The 21,370-nt window shown below is 43.1% G+C and overlaps 1 protein-coding gene across 2 annotated transcripts; it reads right to left on the reverse strand.

Annotated features, from left to right (window-relative positions):
* Nucleotides 1-1,268: 1,268 nt before the first annotated feature.
* ARHGDIB (Rho GDP dissociation inhibitor beta) lies at nt 1,269-20,643 on the reverse strand. Of its 2 annotated transcripts, none has more exons than XM_043440933.1 (6): nt 20,466-20,643; nt 9,601-9,784; nt 8,843-8,926; nt 6,446-6,522; nt 4,801-4,864; nt 1,269-1,938 (listed from the first exon to the last, which is right to left on the reverse strand). In XM_043440933.1, exons 2-6 carry the CDS (start codon nt 9,776-9,778, stop codon nt 1,739-1,741), a joined length of 603 nt encoding a protein of 200 aa, XP_043296868.1. In that variant the 5' UTR covers nt 9,779-9,784; nt 20,466-20,643; the 3' UTR covers nt 1,269-1,738. The 2 variants fall into 2 exon arrangements, with proteins under 2 accessions (XP_043296868.1, XP_043296869.1); XM_043440934.1 differs by having other exon boundaries at nt 20,071-20,495.
* Nucleotides 20,644-21,370: the final 727 nt, after the last annotated feature.

A 21,370-nucleotide genomic window follows, 5' to 3' on the forward strand; every position in this document is an offset into this window, starting at 1 on the left:
CTTTTCCAGGCAATGAAGGTGGAAAGGGAGTTTCACGTAAAGAGCCAAAGCACTGAGATGCAAATGTTATGTGCAAATTACTAACAAGAGAATTATTAGTAATTGAGCATTACCAGAAAATGGAATAATAAATCTGGGCAGAAAGGCATTCTGAGGCCAGGTCCCATGGGACCTTGTATACTAAGTGTAGGAGCTTTAACTGTATTTTGCAGGTGATGGGAAGCCACTGAAGAGCTTAAGCAGGAGAGGAAGAATGCCTGATGTGGCCCAAGTGCCTGTGGAAATCCAAGGCATTCCCATAGGCAAGGGATATGTAAGTCTCAAGCTTAGTAGAAGCTTCTATCCATGGGTTTGCAAAGGGTTGGACATGACTGAAGCAACTCAGCATGCATGCACTATATGATAATAAAATACACTGAGGGACTTCCCTGCTGGTGCAGTGGATGGGAATCTGCCTGAAGATTCAGGGAGCACAGATTCCATCCCTGGTCCAGAAAGATCCCACATGCCTTGGAGCAGCTGAGCTCATGAGCCACAACTATTGAGTCTGTGCTCTAGAGCCCAGGAGCTGCAACTACCAAGTCTGTGCTCTAGAGACTGTGCTCTGAAACAAGAGAAGCAACTCCAATGGAAAGCCCGAGTACCACAATGAAGAGTATCCCCTGTTCACCACAACTAGAGAGAGCCTGTGTGTAGCAAGACTCAGTGGGGCCAAAGATAGAAAAAAAAATGTAATTAATTAAAAAAAAGACTCCTTGCTTCCATTTGACCCTTGTTTGATCTCTGGTCAGGTAACTAGATCCTGCATGCCACAACTAATATCCACCACAGCAAGTGAAATTCATGTCTGACTCTTTGAGATTCCCTGGACTGTAGTCTGCCAGGCTCTTCTGTCCATGGAATTCTCCAGGGAAGAATACTGGAGTGGGTTGCCATTCCCTTCTCCAGGGGATCTTCCTGACCCAGGGATTGAACCTGGGTCTCCTGCATTGCAGGCAGATTTTGTAAAGATGGTGACATCTGAGTCACCAGGGAAGTCACAGCAAAGCAAATTAAAAAAAAAAAAAAGACCATGCTTATTAAAAAATAAATAAATAAATTGAGATTTTTCTAGCATTTGCACTGAAACAGGGGGGTGAAACTTCTCCCAATGATGTAAAACCTCCTGTACTGAGCTCTGCCCACCTCTTCCAAGGAAACGCATGAATGGGAACCATCCAGTTACCATATTTGCTTGAAGGGAGAATGCAGAGAAAGGAGGGTCTCAGTCAGCAATTATAACTGCTTTATTCTTGTTCTCTTGTGCTGTTTACAGTGTCTCCCAGAAAAGGAAAACCCCAGTTGGCAGGGAACGTGATGAGGGACCTTCACTGAACCAGCAGTAACCACAGGAGAATCCAGGGGTGGGAGGGAGAGACAAGGACCTGAGGCAGAAGGACTGTGCTAGTTTGCCCATCTTCTGATCTCCAGTTGCTCAAATGGGAATAAAAGAGGGAATATTAAATGATCGTCTATGGGACAGAGAACTTGGGAGATCTTGGCCATGATCAGGAGGGCAGGATGAAGGCCCGGATTTTAAGCATCTTGTTCGGGTATCACTGGGAGACACCGTGTGGGAGAGGGTGCAGTGCTAAGAGATGGTGGAGGGTGCTGGGGAAGGGGCCCAACTGTGACCAGGGAGGAGGGACTAAGGGCTCTTCTGGGTGGCAAAGATAGGCAGAGCGAAGGGCAGAGGCGCTCATTCTGTCCAGTCCTTCTTAATGGACAGGTTCCACTCCCAGGTGAGGTGGTCATGCTTGTCGTCGTCGGTGAAGAAGGACTTGTTGTGGTAAGTGCCTCGGGCCAGCATGCCCTTGGGGGCCTCCTCAACTGGAGTCAGAAACTCATATTCCTCCGGCCGAGGCCCATAGCTGCCCACCATGAACGTTGCTTTATCCACTGGGAAGAAAGAAAAGTTCATTAGGATGAGAGCCTGTTAGATGGAGACCCTGCACGTGACAATTTGGAGCAGAGTTCACTGTGATCAAAGCCAAGAGCAATGGTTTCCAAGCCTGGCTAAATATCAGATTTACCTGGAGTAACTCTTTTTTTTTTTTTTCCTTAAAAAACATTTTTTAAATGGAATCTCTTCATAGTGCAGTATACTTTGATCCCCTGTCAATCCATTTGATCCCCTGTCAATTTAGTCAATCTATGGTTAGTACTGTTGTGAGTCCCAAGAATCAGCCTTTAAAACACATCCCAGCTGACGCTGAGATTCAGGAAAGCTGAGGAATCAGTTCCCTAAATCAATGGGGATCAAGACTCTATGGAGATGTAGCAGATTATATCATAAAAAACAATTCCAGGTACTCCAAAAGTACACACTTCCAGTTACAAAATAAGTAAGTCCAGGGATCTACTCAACCCAGGAATTGAACCTGGGTGTCCTGTATTGCAGGGAGATTCTTTACCAACTGACCCAGGGAAGCCCTAAAGTACAGCGTGGTGACCATAGTTAACAATACTACATTGTGTGTTTGAAAGTTGCAGAGTTGATCTTAAAAGTTCTCATCACAAGAAAAAAAAATTGAAATTGTGTGTGGTGATGGGAGTTAATTAGACTAATTACTGTAATTATTTTACAATATGTACACGTACAGGTCACTATGCTGTATGCCTAAAACTAACACAATGTTATATGCCAGGTATATCTCAGTAAAAAAATCCTGAAACTAATTGAGACCTGAGTTTTGATCTCAGCTCTGCAACTATCTACGTTTTGGGGATTCTGTTTCTTTTCTATATAATACAGCTTGAGGATCTTCTATCTACAAACTATCATTCTGTGGATAGTTGCCAGAGATAAGGTAAAGCTGGTGATCAGAATGAATGAAATCATGAATGTAGTAATTAGATGAAATGGGAAGACCAATAATTTGGTTTAAAAAAAAAGTATCAGTGAACTGAAACAGATAGTAAAAGTAGCCAACCAGAGTTATTAAAAGGTGAGCAACTGGGATATATATTAAAATTAATAAGGATTAGAAAGTTTAAGTAAAGGTAGGTGGGCAGGCGGGTGACGTTTAAATTGACTGTTATTTTGGAAAAGTTTGGAGGACTAACTGCAGACATCCTTGACGACCTTTTGCCCAAGTGACACATCAGAGTCTTTACACCCAAAGGAAAATAGGAAATTTAATTATTTTTTCGTGAGACTATGTATTGGAAGAGCAAGGACGATCTTTCAGGTTAACAATCTTCTGCGGGATTTGAGTCATTAAGTAGTTCTTTATTTCATGCTAATTGATCACTGTCTTCCTTAGCCTTCATTGATGGATTTGGTGGAACTGACCTATGCATTACTGCTTCACACCTCTAGGGGACGCTGTTTCACACCATCAGGTTAACGAAACGTTAGAAGTGCTTTCATCAGCCTTCCACCTTTCATTTCTCTCTGCTCTTATTAACAGAACACAACTGAACATGTACCGTTTAGGTGCAGCTTGTCAAGAAAACTGTAGATTAAAGAATGTGATGTTATTTGTTTCAGTTACAAAGTGAAAGTGAAGTCACTCAGTTGTGTCCGACTCTTTGCGACCCCATGGCCTGTAGCCTACCAGGCTCCTCCGTCCATGGGATTTTCCAGGCTAGAGTACTGGAGTGGGTTGCCATTTCCTTCTCCAGGGGATCTTCCCGACACGGGGATGGAACCCGGGTCTTGTGCGTTGTAGGTAGACGCTTTACTGTCTGAGCCGCTTTTCTCCATTCTAGAAAGAGTTTTTTTTTTTTTTTTTTCCCCTTCCATTCTTTGGCTAGGAAATTGAGCCCCGCAGCCCACCCCTCCCCCCTGCCAACTGCCCATCACATGCTACTAGCACCTCCCATTTGGGTAGGTCTTTCCTCTCTTGGATTTCTCTGACACTCAGGTTTTTTACTTGTGGATTCAGTTCAATTCAGTCGCTCAGTCGTGTCTGACTCTTTGCGACCCCATGAACCGCAGCACGCCAGGCCTCCCTGTCCATCACCAACAACTGGAGTTCACCCAAACCCATGTTCATGGAGTCACTGATGCCATCCAACCATCTTATCCTCTGTCGTCTCCTTCTCCTCCTGCTGTCAATCTTTCCCAGCATCAGGATCTTTTCCATTGAGTCAGCTCTTCCCATCAGGTGGCCAAAGTATTGGAGTTTCAGCTTCAACATCAGTCCTTCCAATGAACACCCAGGACTGATCTCCTTTAGGATGGACTGGTTGGATCTCCTTGCAGTCCAAGGGACTCTCAAGAGTCTTCTCCAACACCACAGTTCAAAAGCATCAATTCTTCTGCGCTCAGCTTTCTTTATAGTCCAACTATTGCTTTTTAAAAAAATTTCAAGAGTACATTTACGTACTTGAATTCAAACTTGGTTGTGTTCGCTTGCATGCTATGTTGCTTCAGTTGTGCCCGACTCTTTGCGACCCTATGGACTGTAGCCCTCCAGGCTCCTCTGACCATGGAGTTCTCCAGGCAAGAATATTGGAGTCGGTTGCCATGCCCTCCTCTGGAGGATCTTCCTGACCCAGGGATCGAATTCTTATTGTTCCCCTTTATAAGTAATAAAATCGGATTTCAGAAGCAGAATGCTGAAGGTTGGTGGTTGACCCAGTCTTAACTAGGGTTCCTTTAACATGGAAATATATGTGTGCCTCTCCAAGGGTGAATGTCCACAGCTCTCATCAGATTCTTAAATGAGTCTAGGACTAAACATTGCTAATAACCTGAAGTTTACGTGTCCCTGAGAAGCAGAGTTTGGACAGTGGAAAATGTGCATACTTTACCTTTTACCCCCGTCCGATAGGTGTGTTGAACATACTTCAGTCCTGACACAATATCCTTGTTCACCTGTAGGTGGGAAGGAGCCAAGTGATTCAGATTAAAGAGAGTCTTCAGTTTTTCCTCATCTTTCATGCTGATCTGACCTAGCTGATGCTTTTCTGAGGATGAAAGGACTGAAGATTTAGTTCAGAATAAGTTACTACCATCGTTTAGCCTGGCAATGAGGCAGAGATTAAAGAGAGGAAGTCACGAGACTCAGTGTTACCGAAGCTGGTTCCAGTTGTCGAACACCATGATTTCTGGTGTGGGTGAGGGGATGGTTAATTAGAACACTGTCTCAATACTCTATATTACATTTCTCCTTCCTCCATGGCCCAGAGAAGGGTCTTGAGCTCCTTCTCCCTGAAGACTGGCCATAAGATCTTTCTTGTTTTTACATTACAAAGGCATTAATGGAAACTAATTATTATGTAAATATCTGAAAATTCTAATCTCAGAAATGATCCACCTAGCATATGAAAAACAAACAGGGAGAAAAGTCGTGATGGAAAGTTGGACCTAGAAGATGATTTTGCTTGTAATGTAACTGTGATTGGAGTCTAGAGATGAGATGAGTCACAGGAAAACAACCCCCTTGGATGAAAATAATGGGTGAAATCCATTTGCCTCTGGCATATAGTTTGGATGGCTGTCATTCTCAGATGTTGTCTGGAATCTTGCCACTTTCCCAAGCCTTTCAGAGAAAATTTGCTAAAGCGGAATGAAAATATAGACAGGTCAAGCACTTTATTTTTCCATGATTCATTCTACTTAGGGCTGAACCGGTCTGTTAATTTTATACCATGGTCATGTTTATAGAAGCAAATTAAAGTGAGCATGGCACCATTAGCTGGGTGGCTTTGCTAATTGTTTACCCATGTAAGAATGAAAGTGTATTGTTTCTCCTGGACAATAACCAGGGCTCCAGTTTTTGTTTTGGATAGAACAATTAAAGCAGTCTCTCAGTGACACATTTTGTTTTGTTGGCAGTGAGGCAGTATAGCCATGAATACTTCCTGCTTAGGTTTGGAACAATCACTCAGCAAAACCTGTAGCATAAAGCTATCAAAAGCAGACAGAAGGAAAAAAGCTTCATTGAAGAAAGTGTGATAAAATGAAACCCGAACTTTCTAATTCTTCTAACTTCTGCATGTGACTCATAGATATAGGGAAAAAAACCCACATCCTTCTAGAAGCCTCTAAGCTGGTCTCCTGGGCATAGTAGAAGATGTGGTCTGGTGGGTAAAAGACCAAAAAAAGACAGAAATGGTGGTGGAGTAGTAATAAGGACTTCAAAAAAGAAAGACTCTTTTGTTTTTCTACTGCTCCACAGATCTTCCGTTTAATATAAACATGGTTGAGATGGACAAAAGAAAAGTGTGACTATTCCTTGTTATTCCCTGCCTCTGCCTGCCCACCCTTCCTGATTGTCTTCCACCCCATAAGGAAGAAGCTTTGGGAACTAGAACTGAGAGCCAGATTTAGGGAGAAATAGAAATTAACAAAAAGTATGCCAATGTGATGATGCAAGAAATTTGATTTTTTTTCTTCTGATTACAGAAAGAATTTAAACTTTATACAAATATACAAGCAGGGCCAGATACTTACTTTGAAGTTAATTTTTACTCTATATTCAACACCTTCCTTTAGGACAAAGTTTTCTTTTTTAAGGGCTTCCAGATCCCCTGTAGAAATGAATTTTAAAAGAGTTAATTCTCATTGGAAGGACATTCACAAGAAGATGAATGAAGTCGAAGTTCCTGAGCCATTTTCTGAACTCCTCAGAGCAACATGGCCCCCACGGTCCTCAGGTCAAAGAATGTTTGAGATTAGTCACTGCACAAACACACATTCGGAATGCCTGAAATCTTACAGCAGATGCGAAAGAAACATGATAGAGCTTTCCCGCCAAGTTTGACTGCAATCTTAAGAATACGCAAGACTTTTTGCTTAAAGACTCTGCCCCCAGTCCTCAAATATATAGGAGAAAAATATTATGTAAGAATGCCAGCTATTTGTTTCTGTAGGTTTGTTAATGTGTGTGGTGTTCTCTAAGCTTTAGAAAATGTGCTTGTTTGGTTCCTTTTTATCATTCTAAGAAATATATAAAATAAAAAAAAATTTTTAAAATTTAAAAAATATACTTTTGTACTTAATTTTGCTTTTGCATTTGCAATTTCATACTTTTTTTTTTCTTAAGGAAAAGAAAACTTATCACTTAAGTTCTAAAGGCTTCAGGCTCCATAAAACTGGCATCTGCACCCTAGTTCCTGTTCCTTGGTTAGAGAGGTGGTCTTTGCTCCTTTCCCAAAGTGATCCTGTATAATTTGACATTTGGGGTGACTGTGTGTGTTTTGCACAGTTTTGTGCAAAATTTCATGCATATAGCTGGCATCATCTAGGATTCACCTCAGTAGCCTTTTTTTGGTGACAGAAAACCACAGTTTTCTTGTTGCTGGGGAAAAGGGACAGAGACCAAGTTTTCCCTGCAGGATCGATCATCAAGCCCTTCTGCAGAGCAGGCTTCCTTAGCACTACATCAGACCTTATCTTGCAAAATGGCGGTTATACCTGTTAACCTTACACAATTTCTCACAGGAAGAGGTGTGAGGCCCGGTGTGAGAGAGAATTCCTTTCTGAGAGATGCTAGAACGTGGGGGTAGTTGAATGTGTGACTGTGCTCTAATGATTTCGGTTGAACAGGAAGTGTGTCTTTTCAGCCTCCAATTTCCTCCCTCTGACAAAAAGCCCGTATAAGGTAAAGAGTGTCTGTCTCATGAGAGGGGAACTACCTTGCTCCTAAGCGTACTGTTTTCTTGTCATGCTGTGTTCTGTCTCATGAGTCTGTTTTCTGAATCTGGTAATAATAATTTTTTTTTTTTTCACTAAAGACCTGCCTTTGATGTCCCCAACCCCTGGCTTGGTGGCCCTTTCCTTATTTCTCCCAGTGGCCTACTTTCCCCCAAATCAGCCCCCTTTCCAGTTTCTCCTCATCTCCTCCAGACCTAGGTCTCAGGAAAGGACTTGACCTTGGCAACAATAAAGTGAAAGAAAATAACATGTTAAGTTGTACATCTTTAGTGAGGGAAGTTGCTTATTTCAAAGAATCATAGTTTTAAGCTAAAAAAAAATCCTGCAGATTTAACAATGGAATTCCTAGCATTAATCAGGAGGTTTTAGATTTCTTCTTGCCTTCAGGTAAGTTCTGTAGCTGATACAGGATCAATATTTTCTCTGATCTTTATATTGTATGTGTGTGTGTTTGTGTGTGCGTGTGTGCACTCAGTTGTGTCAGACTCTGTGATCCTGTGGACTGTAGCCTGCCAGGCTCCTCTGTCCATGAGATTTCACAGGCAAGAATACTGGAGTGGGTTTCCATTTCCTTCTCCAGGGGACCTTCCCGACACTGAAATGGTAAAATATTACCATTTCAGAAGCCTACAACTTGCTTCTTAATATTTTCATTAGTGGTCTTTTTCCGTGAATAATAATTCTCCTATGCCATGTGGAGATAAAAATCTAAAATAAATATAATACAGGTAGACATATCAGGTACTTATGCTTGACCCCTTTCAATTAAATAGAAATGGAGGTTGGACTTTTCATTAAGCATGGTAAATACTGTGAAAACAATGACTTGTGAGCTGGTCCCAGCATACCTTACTAGAATTCACCTTACTGCGTGCACACATGCTCAGTTGTGTCTGACTCTTTGCGACCCCATAAACTGTAGCTTACCAGGCTCCTCTGTCCATGGGATTTCCCAGGCAAGAATACTGGAGTGGGTTGCTATGTCCTTCTCCAGGGGATCTTCCCAACCCAAAGATCAAACCCAAGTCTCCTGCGTCCCCTGCATTGGCAGGTGGATTCTTGACCACTGTGCTGCCTGGGAAGCTGTTTACTTTACTAGGTTTTTTTTCTTGGCTGGGACAAGGGACAAAAACCATGCCCTGGTCCTTATGATGTCATGAGGCCCCACTAAACAGAAGAGCTGTGACCACTTACCAGTGAGGTCCATGGTGATTGGTCCTGGGGCACTTTCACAAACGAGGGTCAGGCGGGTGACCGTGACATTGGGGGCTGTTGGGTCTGCAGGAATTAAAAGGCATTGTGAGCACAGAGAAGAGGCATATACATACTGTGTGTGTGTGTGTGTATACATTTCAAGTAGGAAAGAGGGAAGATGCAAAAGAAAAATGGATCTCTGTCTCTAGAGGAGAAATAAAGATGGAAGTGGCAGATTCACCAGGCTTGGTCTTAGTGGCCTTGGACCATCCTGTGATGCTATTTCTGCTTCAGGTAACTGTACGCCCACCTTATTCATCAATAGCAAACATTTCCCGAGTGGCTAGGGGTAAGGTACTCTGCTGGTTGGGCAGGGTGCGTCCATATCTTTGGGTCATGTCTGACTCTGCCATTGTGTATTGGAAATGATGGATGTTAGGTAAGGAGTGGGAAGGAGAAAGAGAAGAGAGAATGTGAGAGACCATGGAGAGAATTCAATTCTGAGTAATAGTCTGAAACTCCTTCTAAATCCTTCCTATGTGTTATATTTGTCTATTTCAAGGCAAAGTACGCCTTACCTCCAAAGAAAACTTGATTATCCATCTGTAACTTGGTTTGGCCACATGGAGATTGCAGCTCACTCCCTTAACCTTAGAAGCTTGAGACCCTCTCCTGTGTGTCTGCTCCTGAGTAGCTCAAATGTCTGCCTTCTCTGTGCCCCTCCACCTGTCCCATTCTGTCTCCTCACATACACATACCTGCTACCACAGGACCGTCCCCCAGGAGCGTTTTCTTGTACTTAGTTAGACTTTCATCATCTTTGTCCATCTCCTGCAGCTCCTTCAGGGACTTCTGTGGGGGGGGCTTGTAGTTGAGCTTGCCATCCAGCTCATCGTCATCCTCCTCCACGTGTGGTTCTGGGGCCTTTTCCGTCATTTTGATCTAGAGGGAGAGAGGAAGAGAGACAGTGATGATCTGTTGGCCAAAAGTCCGTGGATATGAGCTATGCTTGAGGGGCTGCTCTTAGTCTTGTTGTTTTTTAGTCACTAAGTCCTGTCCAACTCTGTGCGATCCCACGGACTATAACCTGCCAGGCTCCTCTGTCCATGGGATTTCCCCGACAAGAATTCCGGAGTGGGTTGCCATTTCCTTCTCCAGGGGATCTTCCCAGCCCAGGGATTGAACCCACATCTCCTGCACTGGCAGATGGATTCTTTACCACTGAATCACCAGGGAAGCCCACTCTTAGTGTTATTTTTGCCCTAATAAACTTCTGTAATTGTCAATGATTTTCCAGGAGATTTCCCTCTGATTCAGCCTCATTCTATTTCACAAAATAAGAATATAATGCATTCTAGGTTTTCCTTTGACATGTTTGAATGTTTTCATATTGTGATGAATCCCTCCTATTCATGGAATAAAACTGACTGTAAGTAACTCACTTGTGAATTCTATAAAACAAGTGAAGCAACATAGCACAAGCTGTCCTGGACAATGAACGAACAGCCCCAGTTCAGAGAGTTATAGAAATGATCATAGTCCTACAAATCCAGCCAGTCTTGCAGGTGTCAAAGTGCTCAGCATGTATCAATACAATCCCAGTTATAACGGTGTCAAGTACTTGGTAAAGCAAGTTAGTTTTTCCCCATTCATTGCATCTTTCCCTGAACTCCTGCAAGAACTCAAAGGCAACTCATGAGAAGTTTTAGGCCCCTGTGATATCTGCCTGAGTGTCCTCCCCCTGCCCCCAATGTAGCTAATAATTCCCTGGGGCCAGCTAGTGGGTTTTGTTTCTCTCTCACTTTTTGGCTGCTCTGGGTCTTCATTGTATCATATGGGATCTAGTTCCCTGACCAGGGATCAAGCCCAGGACCCCTGCATTACGAGCACAGAGTCTTAGCCACTGGACCACCAAGAAGTTTCTTGAATCTCCCAAAACGCTTGAATACTTGTCATTTTATATGTGCTCATTGATAGGGTTAATAGGTTCTATATCTGAGCTTCTGTTCTTTTGAAATAACAAAAAATAATAAAGGACTCCAACTTCTTCTAGACAAATTGCAACTGTCTCTTTAGTACCCTTCTATCCGTCTCCACCTCTCCTTTAGTACCTCCTTCCCTTCTCCAGATCTCCTGTGACCTTATGCTCTAAGATCTCACCTGGGCATACCCTATTTTCTTCCTTCATCATCTACATTTACTTGTTTTGTGTTAAAACATCAAGGGGAGATCTAATACAATTATTTACACTTAAGTGTTAATGACTGATTATAAATTTTAAAATTATTTTTCTTGAGGCATGTATATAGTCTGAACTTTTCAGAGTTGTAATGAACCTTGGAGGTGATATAGTCCAAAAACTTGCTAGTCACTCAGTCGTGTCCAACTCTTTGTGACCCCATGGACTGTAGCCCACCAGACTCCTCTGTCCGTGGCATTCTTCAGGCCATAATACTGGAGTGGGTAGCCATTCCCTTCCCCTCATTTTATCACTGAGAAACTCGAAACCCAGAGCTTAAGAGAATTGCCCAAGTTCATGGATCTCAATGAGATGCCCCATTCTAATAAAGAGGAAGGAATCTCTAGGAAGAATTTCGGGCCTGGGGTTGGCAGAAATGGAGCTATTTGGGGGAAACAAGGGAGATATTTACACAAGGAGATAATTTCCTGGTTTCTTTTCATTCTGCTCCCAGGGTAACTCTCTTTCCTGCCTTGGGTAAAGGCTTTACTGTTCCAAAGTAATAGAACTCTAAGACAACACCTATCACATCTCATCTTGAGTGACTCTGCCAAGTTCTATAAGGTTCCGGAGAGTGAAGCTATCTGTGGCCAAAATCAGTTGTGGTTTTGACTTTTAATGTTGCTGTTATTGGCAATGGGAAGAAAAATAATTTGGAAGTGAAGCCAAACAAAAGCAATTTTAACAGGGAAAAAAAAAGGAAAGGAAAAGAAATGATATCTCTTGGCTCATTTTTCCTCTTCCAGAAAAATAACAAGCTGAACACTACGAGACTTGATCAACTCTGCAAACAGTATTGCATTGCTTGGGTCCACTTCCTGTGCAGGAAGGAAGCTTGTAGGCCTGTTGCTATGGCAACTCTTGCTTCTGCTGAAGAACCAGCACCACTCAGAGCTGAGGCTCTAGAGAACAGCACAATAAACAGAGTGACTAATTCAAGTCCCATTCCAAACAACACTCAGGGAAAGTGAATGAACTGGCTGGAAAAATGATGAAGGATGCAGTGGGTGGAGGTTGTAGGCTGTGGGTAGTTTAAGGACAACCATTAAGCCACAGATAAAGAACAACACAGATGAGACTAATTAGATGGGACAGGTTCTCCTCTGGTGACACCCAGGAGCCTGACCAAATACCCAGGGTAGAGGTCACGTAAAAAAACTGCAGACAGAGTATCAGCAAAGCTATCACCATATGAGGACATCTCAGCACTGCAGAGAGGCCTTTCTGGAATGTATTACTTGGTTCTCACAAGTCATGTGCTTGAAGTTTGACTATGAGAAGATGACATTACATCCAGCCACTAATTAGCTCAAGGTGATTTTAGTAATCTGTAGGGAAATGACAACCCACTCTAGTATTCCTGCCTAGAAAAATTCCGTGGACAGAGGATCCTGGCAGGCTACAGCCCATGGGGTTGTAAAGAGTCAGACATGATTGAGTGACTGAGCACACACACAGGGAATTATAATTCTGCACTCAAATCTCAATTTTGAAAGGAGAGGGAAACAGAGACAGAGAAAGAGAAAGATCTGGTTTAGGACAGTATTTTCTAACTTTTAATAGTGTCATACTTGGCAACAGAATTTATCTGTCATCTAGATCTTGATTTTTTAATTGGTAAATCAGAGACATGTCACTTCTAAATTTCCTTAATCCACTGCAAAGAGATATAATAATTGCTCTATCAAAATGAGCCACACATTTATTTAAAGACATTGAAGAGCAGAGAATAATGTGGGATTATGATATGAAGTTGTGGCAGTCAAAAGGAGGAAATTTGGGACCAAATGAAAATAATTTGGTCTAATTATATAGCATAAGAAAAAGAGATATGAAGTCAGATGACTCCAAATCAGCTCACTCTGGAGAGCTGATTAGAATAAAGAAAAAAAAAAGGTGAAAATGTCATAAAATGACAAAGAAAGGACTGGAAAGCACTTCTCAGGGAAAGCCCTTCTGAAAGCAAAATGAAGGTCACAAATATTTGATGAGCATCTAGCATTTACAAGACAGTGTTCTTTAGCACATACTGATGTTTAAGTTATTCTCCAAAGTGGAAAAAGTTGGGGGCTGAGCAATCTAGCCTTGCCAAAAAGGCCCAGCTGGTTTGACTGGTGTTTCTTAAGCTTTCTGGAGATGGCAAGTCTCTTTAAAAATCTAGTAAGAGTCACAGTCTTTATAAAAGGAGAAAAGAAAAAGCCCATGGAATTGTGCATGCAGCACAAGGAATTCATGGAGCCCTGAAGTCCTTCGTAGACTCTACTGGAGTCCGCGATTGAGAACGTGACCTTGAAACTATAACTTTTGTAAACAGTGAAGCAAAGCATTGAGTGTTAAGCATGGACTTCCCTGGTGGCTCAGATGGTAAAGTGTCTGCCTACAATGCAGGAGACTCAGGTTCAATCCCTGGGTTGGGAAGATCCTCTGGAGAAGGAAATGGCAACCCACTCCAGTACTCTCACCTGGAAAATCCCATGGACAGAGGAGCACTATAGGCTATAGTCCATGGGGTTGCAAAGAGTCGGACATGACTGAGCGACTTCACTTTCTTTTTTACCTTTTGCTTCTCTCTGAAGCCTGGCCAGACCAACGACACAACTCAGCCTCAAGCCAGGGGTCATGTCTGTGAGCCTGAAACACTGGACCTGCAGAAGCAGGAGGAGACACTGGGTAACGTCTGGATCTTAGGGAACATGACCATAGTCCAGCAGAAGAGCAGTGGTTTGGGAAGAGTTCTGGGTCAATCTACTTGATTTTGGATGATTATCCCCTCAATGAACTGGGCCTCATCACACATGAGTGTTCATTCTGGCTTTGCCACTAACTAGCTGTGACCCTTTGAGCAAATGTTCCAACCACTGATCTTCCTTTCCTCATCTTGGGAGGTGAGAGGTTAGGGGAGACCATCTCTAGGTGCTTCTTTTTCTAAGGTTGCTACCTGTAGTCAGGTGTCAGCTCAGTTGTCATTCAGTTACCTTATTTCACCTGTAGAAAAGGCTATCTGCCTCTATTTTATTATTTCATATTGTTTATTTATATGAATTCCCCAGAGAGTCTGCATTTTCAATTTTACAATTCATTTCCAGGAAATTACAGATTCTCCCAAAGCCCCAGCTGGTGAATAATATATCTTGACAACAGTTTCCCAAGCTAACTGTGTATGTATAGTGAACTACAAGTATCATTTTTCTCCTTTTAAAAATAGTTTAAAACTTTGTGTGTGTGTGTGTTTTGTTTGTTTTTGTTGTTGTTTGTTTGCTTGTTTTTTGGCTGCACCACGGGCCTTGCAGGATCTTAGTTTCCTGACCAGGGCTTAAACCCTGGCCACAGCAGCGAAACCACAGAGTCCTAGCCACTGGACCACTGGGAAACTCCCTCATTTTTCTCTCTTTTTTTTTTTTTTTTTTTATTTCAACTACAGAGGGCAGGTCTTTATTCCCAATCCCGATCCCCCCTCCCACCTCCCTCTCCACCCGATTCCTCTGGGTCTTCCCAGTTCATTTTTCTCTTTTTATCCTTCCATCTTACGGGTGCTTGCTGAAGAATAGGAATTTTAGGCAAATGCCAGATTGCTTTTCAATTGCATCATCTAAAGAACAGTTTTTGTGTGTTGGAGTATAGCCAATTAACCATGTTGTGATAGTTTCAGGTGACCAGTGAAGGGACTGTCATACATATACATGTATCCATTCCACCCCAAACTCCTGTCCCATCCAGGCTGCCACATAACATTGAGTAGAGTTCCCTATGCTGTATAGTAGGTGTGTGTTGGTTATCCATTCCAAGTATAGCAGTGTGTACATGCCCAACCCAAACTCCCTAATTCTTCCGTCCCCCCACTACCCGCCCCCTGCAACCATAAATTCATTCTGTAAGTCTGTGCAGAACATCTGGTTTTGTTATTGATAACAATAATTCTAACAGCTATCACACATAGGGCTAAACCCTGTCCCGAGGATTATCTCACTTAGACCTCACCACAGCCTTAAGGATGGCTGTTACCGTCATTCCCTTCTACAGATTAGGAAACTAAACTCGAAGTAAATAACTTGCCCGAGAAAGCACGATGTCTAAGTGACAGCATGAATATGAGCCCGGGGGGTTTCTGACGGAAGGCTCTAAGCTCTGTCACTCCAGCTGTCTTTATTAAGAAGTAATAATGAAATTAGAGAGCTCATTGGTTATCTTGAGAATCTCCATGGGGGTTGCTGCACAGACAGAGGTAAGTGCTACTTTGCAAAACTCTGCCGGGAGGCTTTAGCAAGTCAGGGAAGTGTCATCTAAAGAGAATTTCGGTGCGACTCTACCCCATGTCCCCTTGCGCAAGTTGCTGAACCTCTGCTCCAGTTTTGGCCTCTGCAAAGTGAAACGGTTGCATTGAAAGATCTCTGGGGCGCCTTCATAATTCAATGACTCTAATGCTCTCCTTAATTTAAACAAGGCTGTAAACCAAGAAAGAGAAAGAGGAAGTGGATGTGAGGCTGGGGAGAACCCAGATCATCATCACAGAACATTCTAGATTGGGCTGTGTTCACCTCCCTCTGGGGCTTGCACCCTCTTCGACAAAGAGCGGGGCTGTGTTGCTTGTCTTCGTGCTGTGTTTGACTATAGTTTTTTACACAGTAAAAGTGAAATGGGGAATTAGCCATTATGTATTTAATAAGGCCCCAGAGCACATACGATTTTCTTTTTTGTTTTCATGTGCTCGCCACTCTAGTTATCTTTATTTCCTGTTTCACAGATTTCTCTACAGGTGAAGTTTCACAGCGAACCCTTACACACCCATTTTTACTGTTCAGTGAAACAGGGTCAAGCATTAGATGGGCTGAGGCAGGAACTTAATCCTCTCAGGCTCAATTAAAATGCCAGATTAAATTAGGGTGGGTATTCACGGCATGGGTATAACAACACAAATCAGTATTTTTGCTTAAAAATTCAGTGAAACTTCCAAGACACTGGAAGTGACATACACCTGAGAATTTACCAGTCTCAGGATGGAGCACACTCTTCTGGTTCATGACGCAGTTCTGAATAAGTGAAAGGCAAAGACAAGGTAAAACTCTTGAATTTAGATGAAACAAACCACCTGGTTAATTCATAAAACAAGGACCCTTTGTTGTGTCTCTTGGGACTTGAGCACTGAGTCAGATAGACTAGAGATTCAAAATGTGTATATACGATTGACGTTCCAGAAAGTAAGGGTGTTATTAGCCTCACTGAGCCTGAGTTTTTCTACCAGTAAAGTGGGAATCATAATCTTTTTTGATGGGGTTGAAGAGTTGGAGAAGACATGAAAAGTTCTGGGACTCTTGTGGCCAACAGTAGATGTTCAATGACCTTTGTTCCCTTCTTCTCCTCCCTTCTCCATGATACTCTTTGTTTGCTAGTTTCAGCTTCAGCGAGGTACCTGACTGCCAGGCACCAAGGCCTTCTTTAAGCTCGGCCATGTTGACAAAGTCCTCTCCTTCCTTCTTAAAAATAGATTTGGTTTCTTTGAGGAGCATGGAAGAGACAAGAGGTTCTGGGAACTGCCAGGATTGTTTAGGAACTGAATCAGCCTGTAAAATGCAATCGTCACTATTCTAGTTCTTTAAAGAGCAATTTAATTTTAGATTCTATTTATTGCTCCCTTTCCTAAGTGAAGCCAGAGGTCAGTCTGGGACCGATGGGAAATGATAGGAGACACAGGAACGGCAAATAGAGAGATCTTCCTCTGGCTCTGGAGGAAAGTACAGTGGAGACTTAACTCAAGCCCCGAAGTTGCCTGATCACACAACCTGATGCACCGGCCAGGAGGATTAGGCAGAAGTGGTAGAGTTGAGGGAGAGATAGAAAGAAATGGGGAAGTGCCAGAAGTAGGGGGTTTCCAGCAGAGAAGTACCTATGTGAGTGTCAGCATTCTATGTCACCCCGTCATCTTCACTTCCTGATGTCTAGGATATGCCCACTTTCCCCAAACTGGAGGTCGTTGGTCTACAGCAGGTCATGGAGAGCTGGACTGTCTCTGAAGGACCACAGACATTTTGGAGCCAGTCGAGGAGGATTTGGGTCTGCTCTTCTGCCTGGTGATTTGGCTTCACTGGGGATTCTAAGTCTATCCCTCGGGACACGGCACGCTGTCTTGGTTCTAAATTCCTTTCTGGTGTGTCACTATTTCCTAGTGACACAGAGGAACTGATGCTTCCAATTAGGAGCTGCTGTCTACCACCTCCACCCCACCAAGAGCTTCTGAAACTGCAGAGCCAGAAGACAGCAACCAGCCCAGTGCCCGAGAGGACAGAGTCCTCTCACATGCGTTAAACATTAAGATCAAGCCAGAGAGGGGGTACCGAGTCTTAGAAGCAGAATTCTTTAGTGTTTCCCTTGAAGTAATTATTTCCCAAGATATAATACATTATTCCTCCCTGGGCATTCATAGAAGGGTTGGTACTCTCTTGATACCAAGAGCATGGGACTTGCAGCATCTATGGATTTTGGTATCAAGGAGGATGCGGGTGGTCCTAGAACCAATGCCCCATGGACTCCCAGATTCATATGCAAAAGGAGAGAGAACTCAGCGGATGCATTCAGCTTTTCTGAGTGTCTACTATGTAAAGTCACATGCTAGGTGCTCTCATGAATACTCATTTTAAATAATCCGCAAAGAAAATTGCATAAAGGCAGCCATTGTTGGGCAAAAGACTACACTGCAATTACTCAGTCCACTCACGAGGTTTTAAATCAAACATGAAAAATTATGGCTCAGATGGTAAAGAATCCACCTGCAATACAGGACACCAGGATTCCACCTCTGGGTTAGGAAGATCACCTGGAGAAGGTAAGGACAACCCACTTTAATATTCTTGCCTGGAGACTCCCATGGACCGAGGAGCCTGGCAGACTACAGTCCATGGGGTTACAAGGAGTCAGACACAACTGAGCAACTGACACTTTCCCAAAGACAATTTTTATAAGCACAAATGGTGAATATTAGCTCCTCTGAGAAAACCCAAGTGAATTTTTGCCAGATCTGGTTGTGGGAACCAGAGTGTGTGGAAACCAGCAGGGAGGGACTCAGTAAATCTTTATTGAGTGGATAAATATTGAAGTTTCAAAAATAACATTAGACTCATCTGTGGGGGGTGCCAGAATGGACTCTAACACAAGATCTGGGGTGACAGTAACACTGACCCAGAGCAAGGATACTCAGAATGGGGGCTTAAAGAACATTTCTGCTATGGGGCATTTCCTAAAATGTCCTTCTGAGGAGTGTAGTTACTGATTGTTTTTTGCATCAGTGTGTGACTTTAGTCAAGTCATTGCATACTTCTGAGCCTTCTTGTCCTCTCGGTGTCCTCACGGAATTCAGTTTTATACGTTTCTCACACCAGATCTGACACATAGAAGGCCCTCCACATAAGCTGGTTCTCTTTATCTTCTTAATTTTGACCACCCCCACCCCCACTCCTCAGGGTGTCTCTCTATCGGCCTGCTGAAGTTGGAATCTATTGTGCTCGCATGCATTGGCCAAGGCCCTCATCTTCCCATCAGACTGACTTAGCTATTCTAAGCTTCCACTGAAAACAGAACCTGCTCATTGCTCAGAGCATACTGCCTGAGGGACAAGCTCATGCTCTCCCAAATAAGGAAGGACCATTGTCCAGCGCCTGGAGGTTGTCAGCCTTTGTTCAGCTATAACCTGGTTATTCTTTATGGGCTGTATCTGTGTAGTTTGGGTGGTGAATGAACTTTTCTTTCACAATTGCACACATATCAGGAAAGAATAAAATGATCTTACTGAGCTTGTGTCATATCCAGACCTGGGAGGGGCCTTTTCTTATAAATGTAATAAAATCAAGCAATGGCAAAGATAAATGGTGACTACCTATGACTGAACTTCCTGGGTGCCAGCACAGACCTCTTGACTTCCCTCACTTGATCATTCCTGCCCTGAGCATCCAATATGCTAACTCTGAATCCAGTGTTTCTTGGTCTCTCCATGGAGATACAACCATGGGACCTCCAAGTAAGGGTATCTGCCTTCCCTTGCCTTGAACAGAAGACCAGCTCAGAGTTTATCAGACTTATACCACAAATTACTCTAGGTCCAGAGTTTAACCCACTCCAGCATGCTTGCCCAAGAAATGCCAGGGACAGAGGGGCCCAGTGTGCTCTGGGGTCACAAAAAGAGCCTGATACGACAGCAACTAAACAAAAAAACAGAGTTGAAGTAAAGACCATGTTTGTAACATGTGCTGCCTGGAACATCCTTTAAAAGAGAAGAAAGTATTTCAGGTCACAACTAAAGCACTTCTCATGACTGCCAAAACCAGACCCCAACATTTGGAAGGTCCGCTGCCTGGGTGTCCTAGCTAAGCCTACTTGGATTTTTCTAGAATGCATCTCTTAATAAGGGGCTTTCCTGATGGCTCAGCAGGTAAAGAATCCACATGCAATGAGGAAGACAGGAGACGCAGGGTTCAATCTGGGTTGGGAATATCCCCTGGAGGAATAAATGGCAACCCATTCCAGTCTTCTCGCCTGAAAAACCCCATGGACAGAGGAGCCTGGCAGGCTACAGTCCATGGGATCTCAGAGTCAGATACGATTGAGCAACCAAGCATACATCTCTCAATAAATTGTTGGGTGTCTTCTGGGTTTGCTTTTAGCCCTCTCAGATGTAAAGAGCTGGTCTTGGCAACCGCAGCAGTTATCTTTCTGCCCATCTCACTGGGTTTTGCTAGTGGTAGAAATGCCATCTCGGTAGACTGATGAATCAATAGCCATGCATTCTGCTATGCTCCCCCCTGGATTATTAAATCTCATTGGACCCCAGTGGAGGTTTTCATTATGTATTTCCTTTATGTGCCCAGAAAATTCTTCCCGTGGAGAACAGTTTCATGTTTGACAATTTCAAATCGATTTTTTTATTTTCCTTTTCAACCCGTCTCTTTAAGTCTGCTTAAAAACAGGAAACCACACATCTCCACCCCAGGACCAACCAACTCACCGTGCACCAGCTTGGTTCGAATCAGCTTGGTTCTACAGTCTTTTTGCTTCTGAGCTTGGCTAGATGCCGGCTTTGACCTTGTAGGAAACCGGCCAGGCACTGCTGGCGAGTGCCCTTGGAATCCTTCTCCAGGACATGAAGGCTGGGTCTCCTGGGCGGGCGTGCACGCTCTCCCTCTTAGACCAGCCTCCCCTGAGTCACTGTTGCCATTCCCTGCCCGGACTTCCCCTTCTCTGCAGCCTCCTTAATAACTTTCTTATCATGGTTTGTTTTAAAGAGGAATAACCCCTCTTAAAATAAATAAACTGTACAGGCTGGTAGCCAGGTTTAGAAATGTCTTGCATTTGTCTGCGCTCACCTGCAGCCTTCCCCACCCCGAAGGGATCTCAACTTACTGTGAGTGGTCCACGTCTCCGTCCTGGGTGCCTCTGCCTCTCAAGCCTGACTTCTGAGCACTGGCAGTTAGAACAGGAAGGAAGTTGTGAGAAAAAAAAAAAAATGCTTTAAACCTACTCAAAGAGGAAACCCTGGGCTGTCTCAAATCCTGTTCCTTTGCGCTGCGTATCTCCTGATCAGCCAACTCTGAGCAGCACTCTTGACAATTCATGGTGCATGCTAGAACATGACCATCCAGGTGAGCATGCAGCTTCCTGAGTGTTCAGTCAAGGGTCTTCAGCCTATCATTGTGAGTGCTGTGAATAATTGTGTGGCTGTGTCTAAAAATCAAGCCATTTCAGTGCATACACTTCAGAGGCAAGTTGTCTAAAACCAGTAGCAGAAAATTCGCATAGGCCTTACTTTGTATGACTAACTTCTGTTCCTTTGGGGTCTCTGCCAGCTCCCTTATCAGCCAGATATGTTGAAAGTTTGCTGGCAGTGAATATTGCTAAGGGGTGCTAAGAAATTATGAATTTTAACTACATGTATTTAGCCCTAAATCTTAACATTGGTCCTCAAATTGATTTTTAGAGTTTTGTTGGTCAGAGTTTCAAGATGTGGCTTGTATGCCAGCACAAATCATCACATGTTATGTATTGTAGTTTTCACTAATTTTTCTTTTAAATGAAAAAAGTGAAAGCCCTGTTTTGATTAAACCTAAGGATTGCAGATAGCAAAATAAAACTTCATTAATTCATAGTCTTCTAAGTCAGAACTTGTTATAATTTAACAAGTGCTAAAACTGACTTTGTACCTTATTTGAGGAAACGGCTCCTGAAGTAATTTGAATGGGAACAAGTTACAGAGGCCATATTTAAATCATTTGAGGGAAGTTTTTAAAGCACCCAAACCACATTTTCAT

The sequence above is a fragment of the Cervus canadensis genome, chromosome 21 (assembly GCF_019320065.1).
Source record: "Cervus canadensis isolate Bull #8, Minnesota chromosome 21, ASM1932006v1, whole genome shotgun sequence".
NCBI lineage: Eukaryota > Metazoa > Chordata > Mammalia > Artiodactyla > Cervidae > Cervus > Cervus canadensis.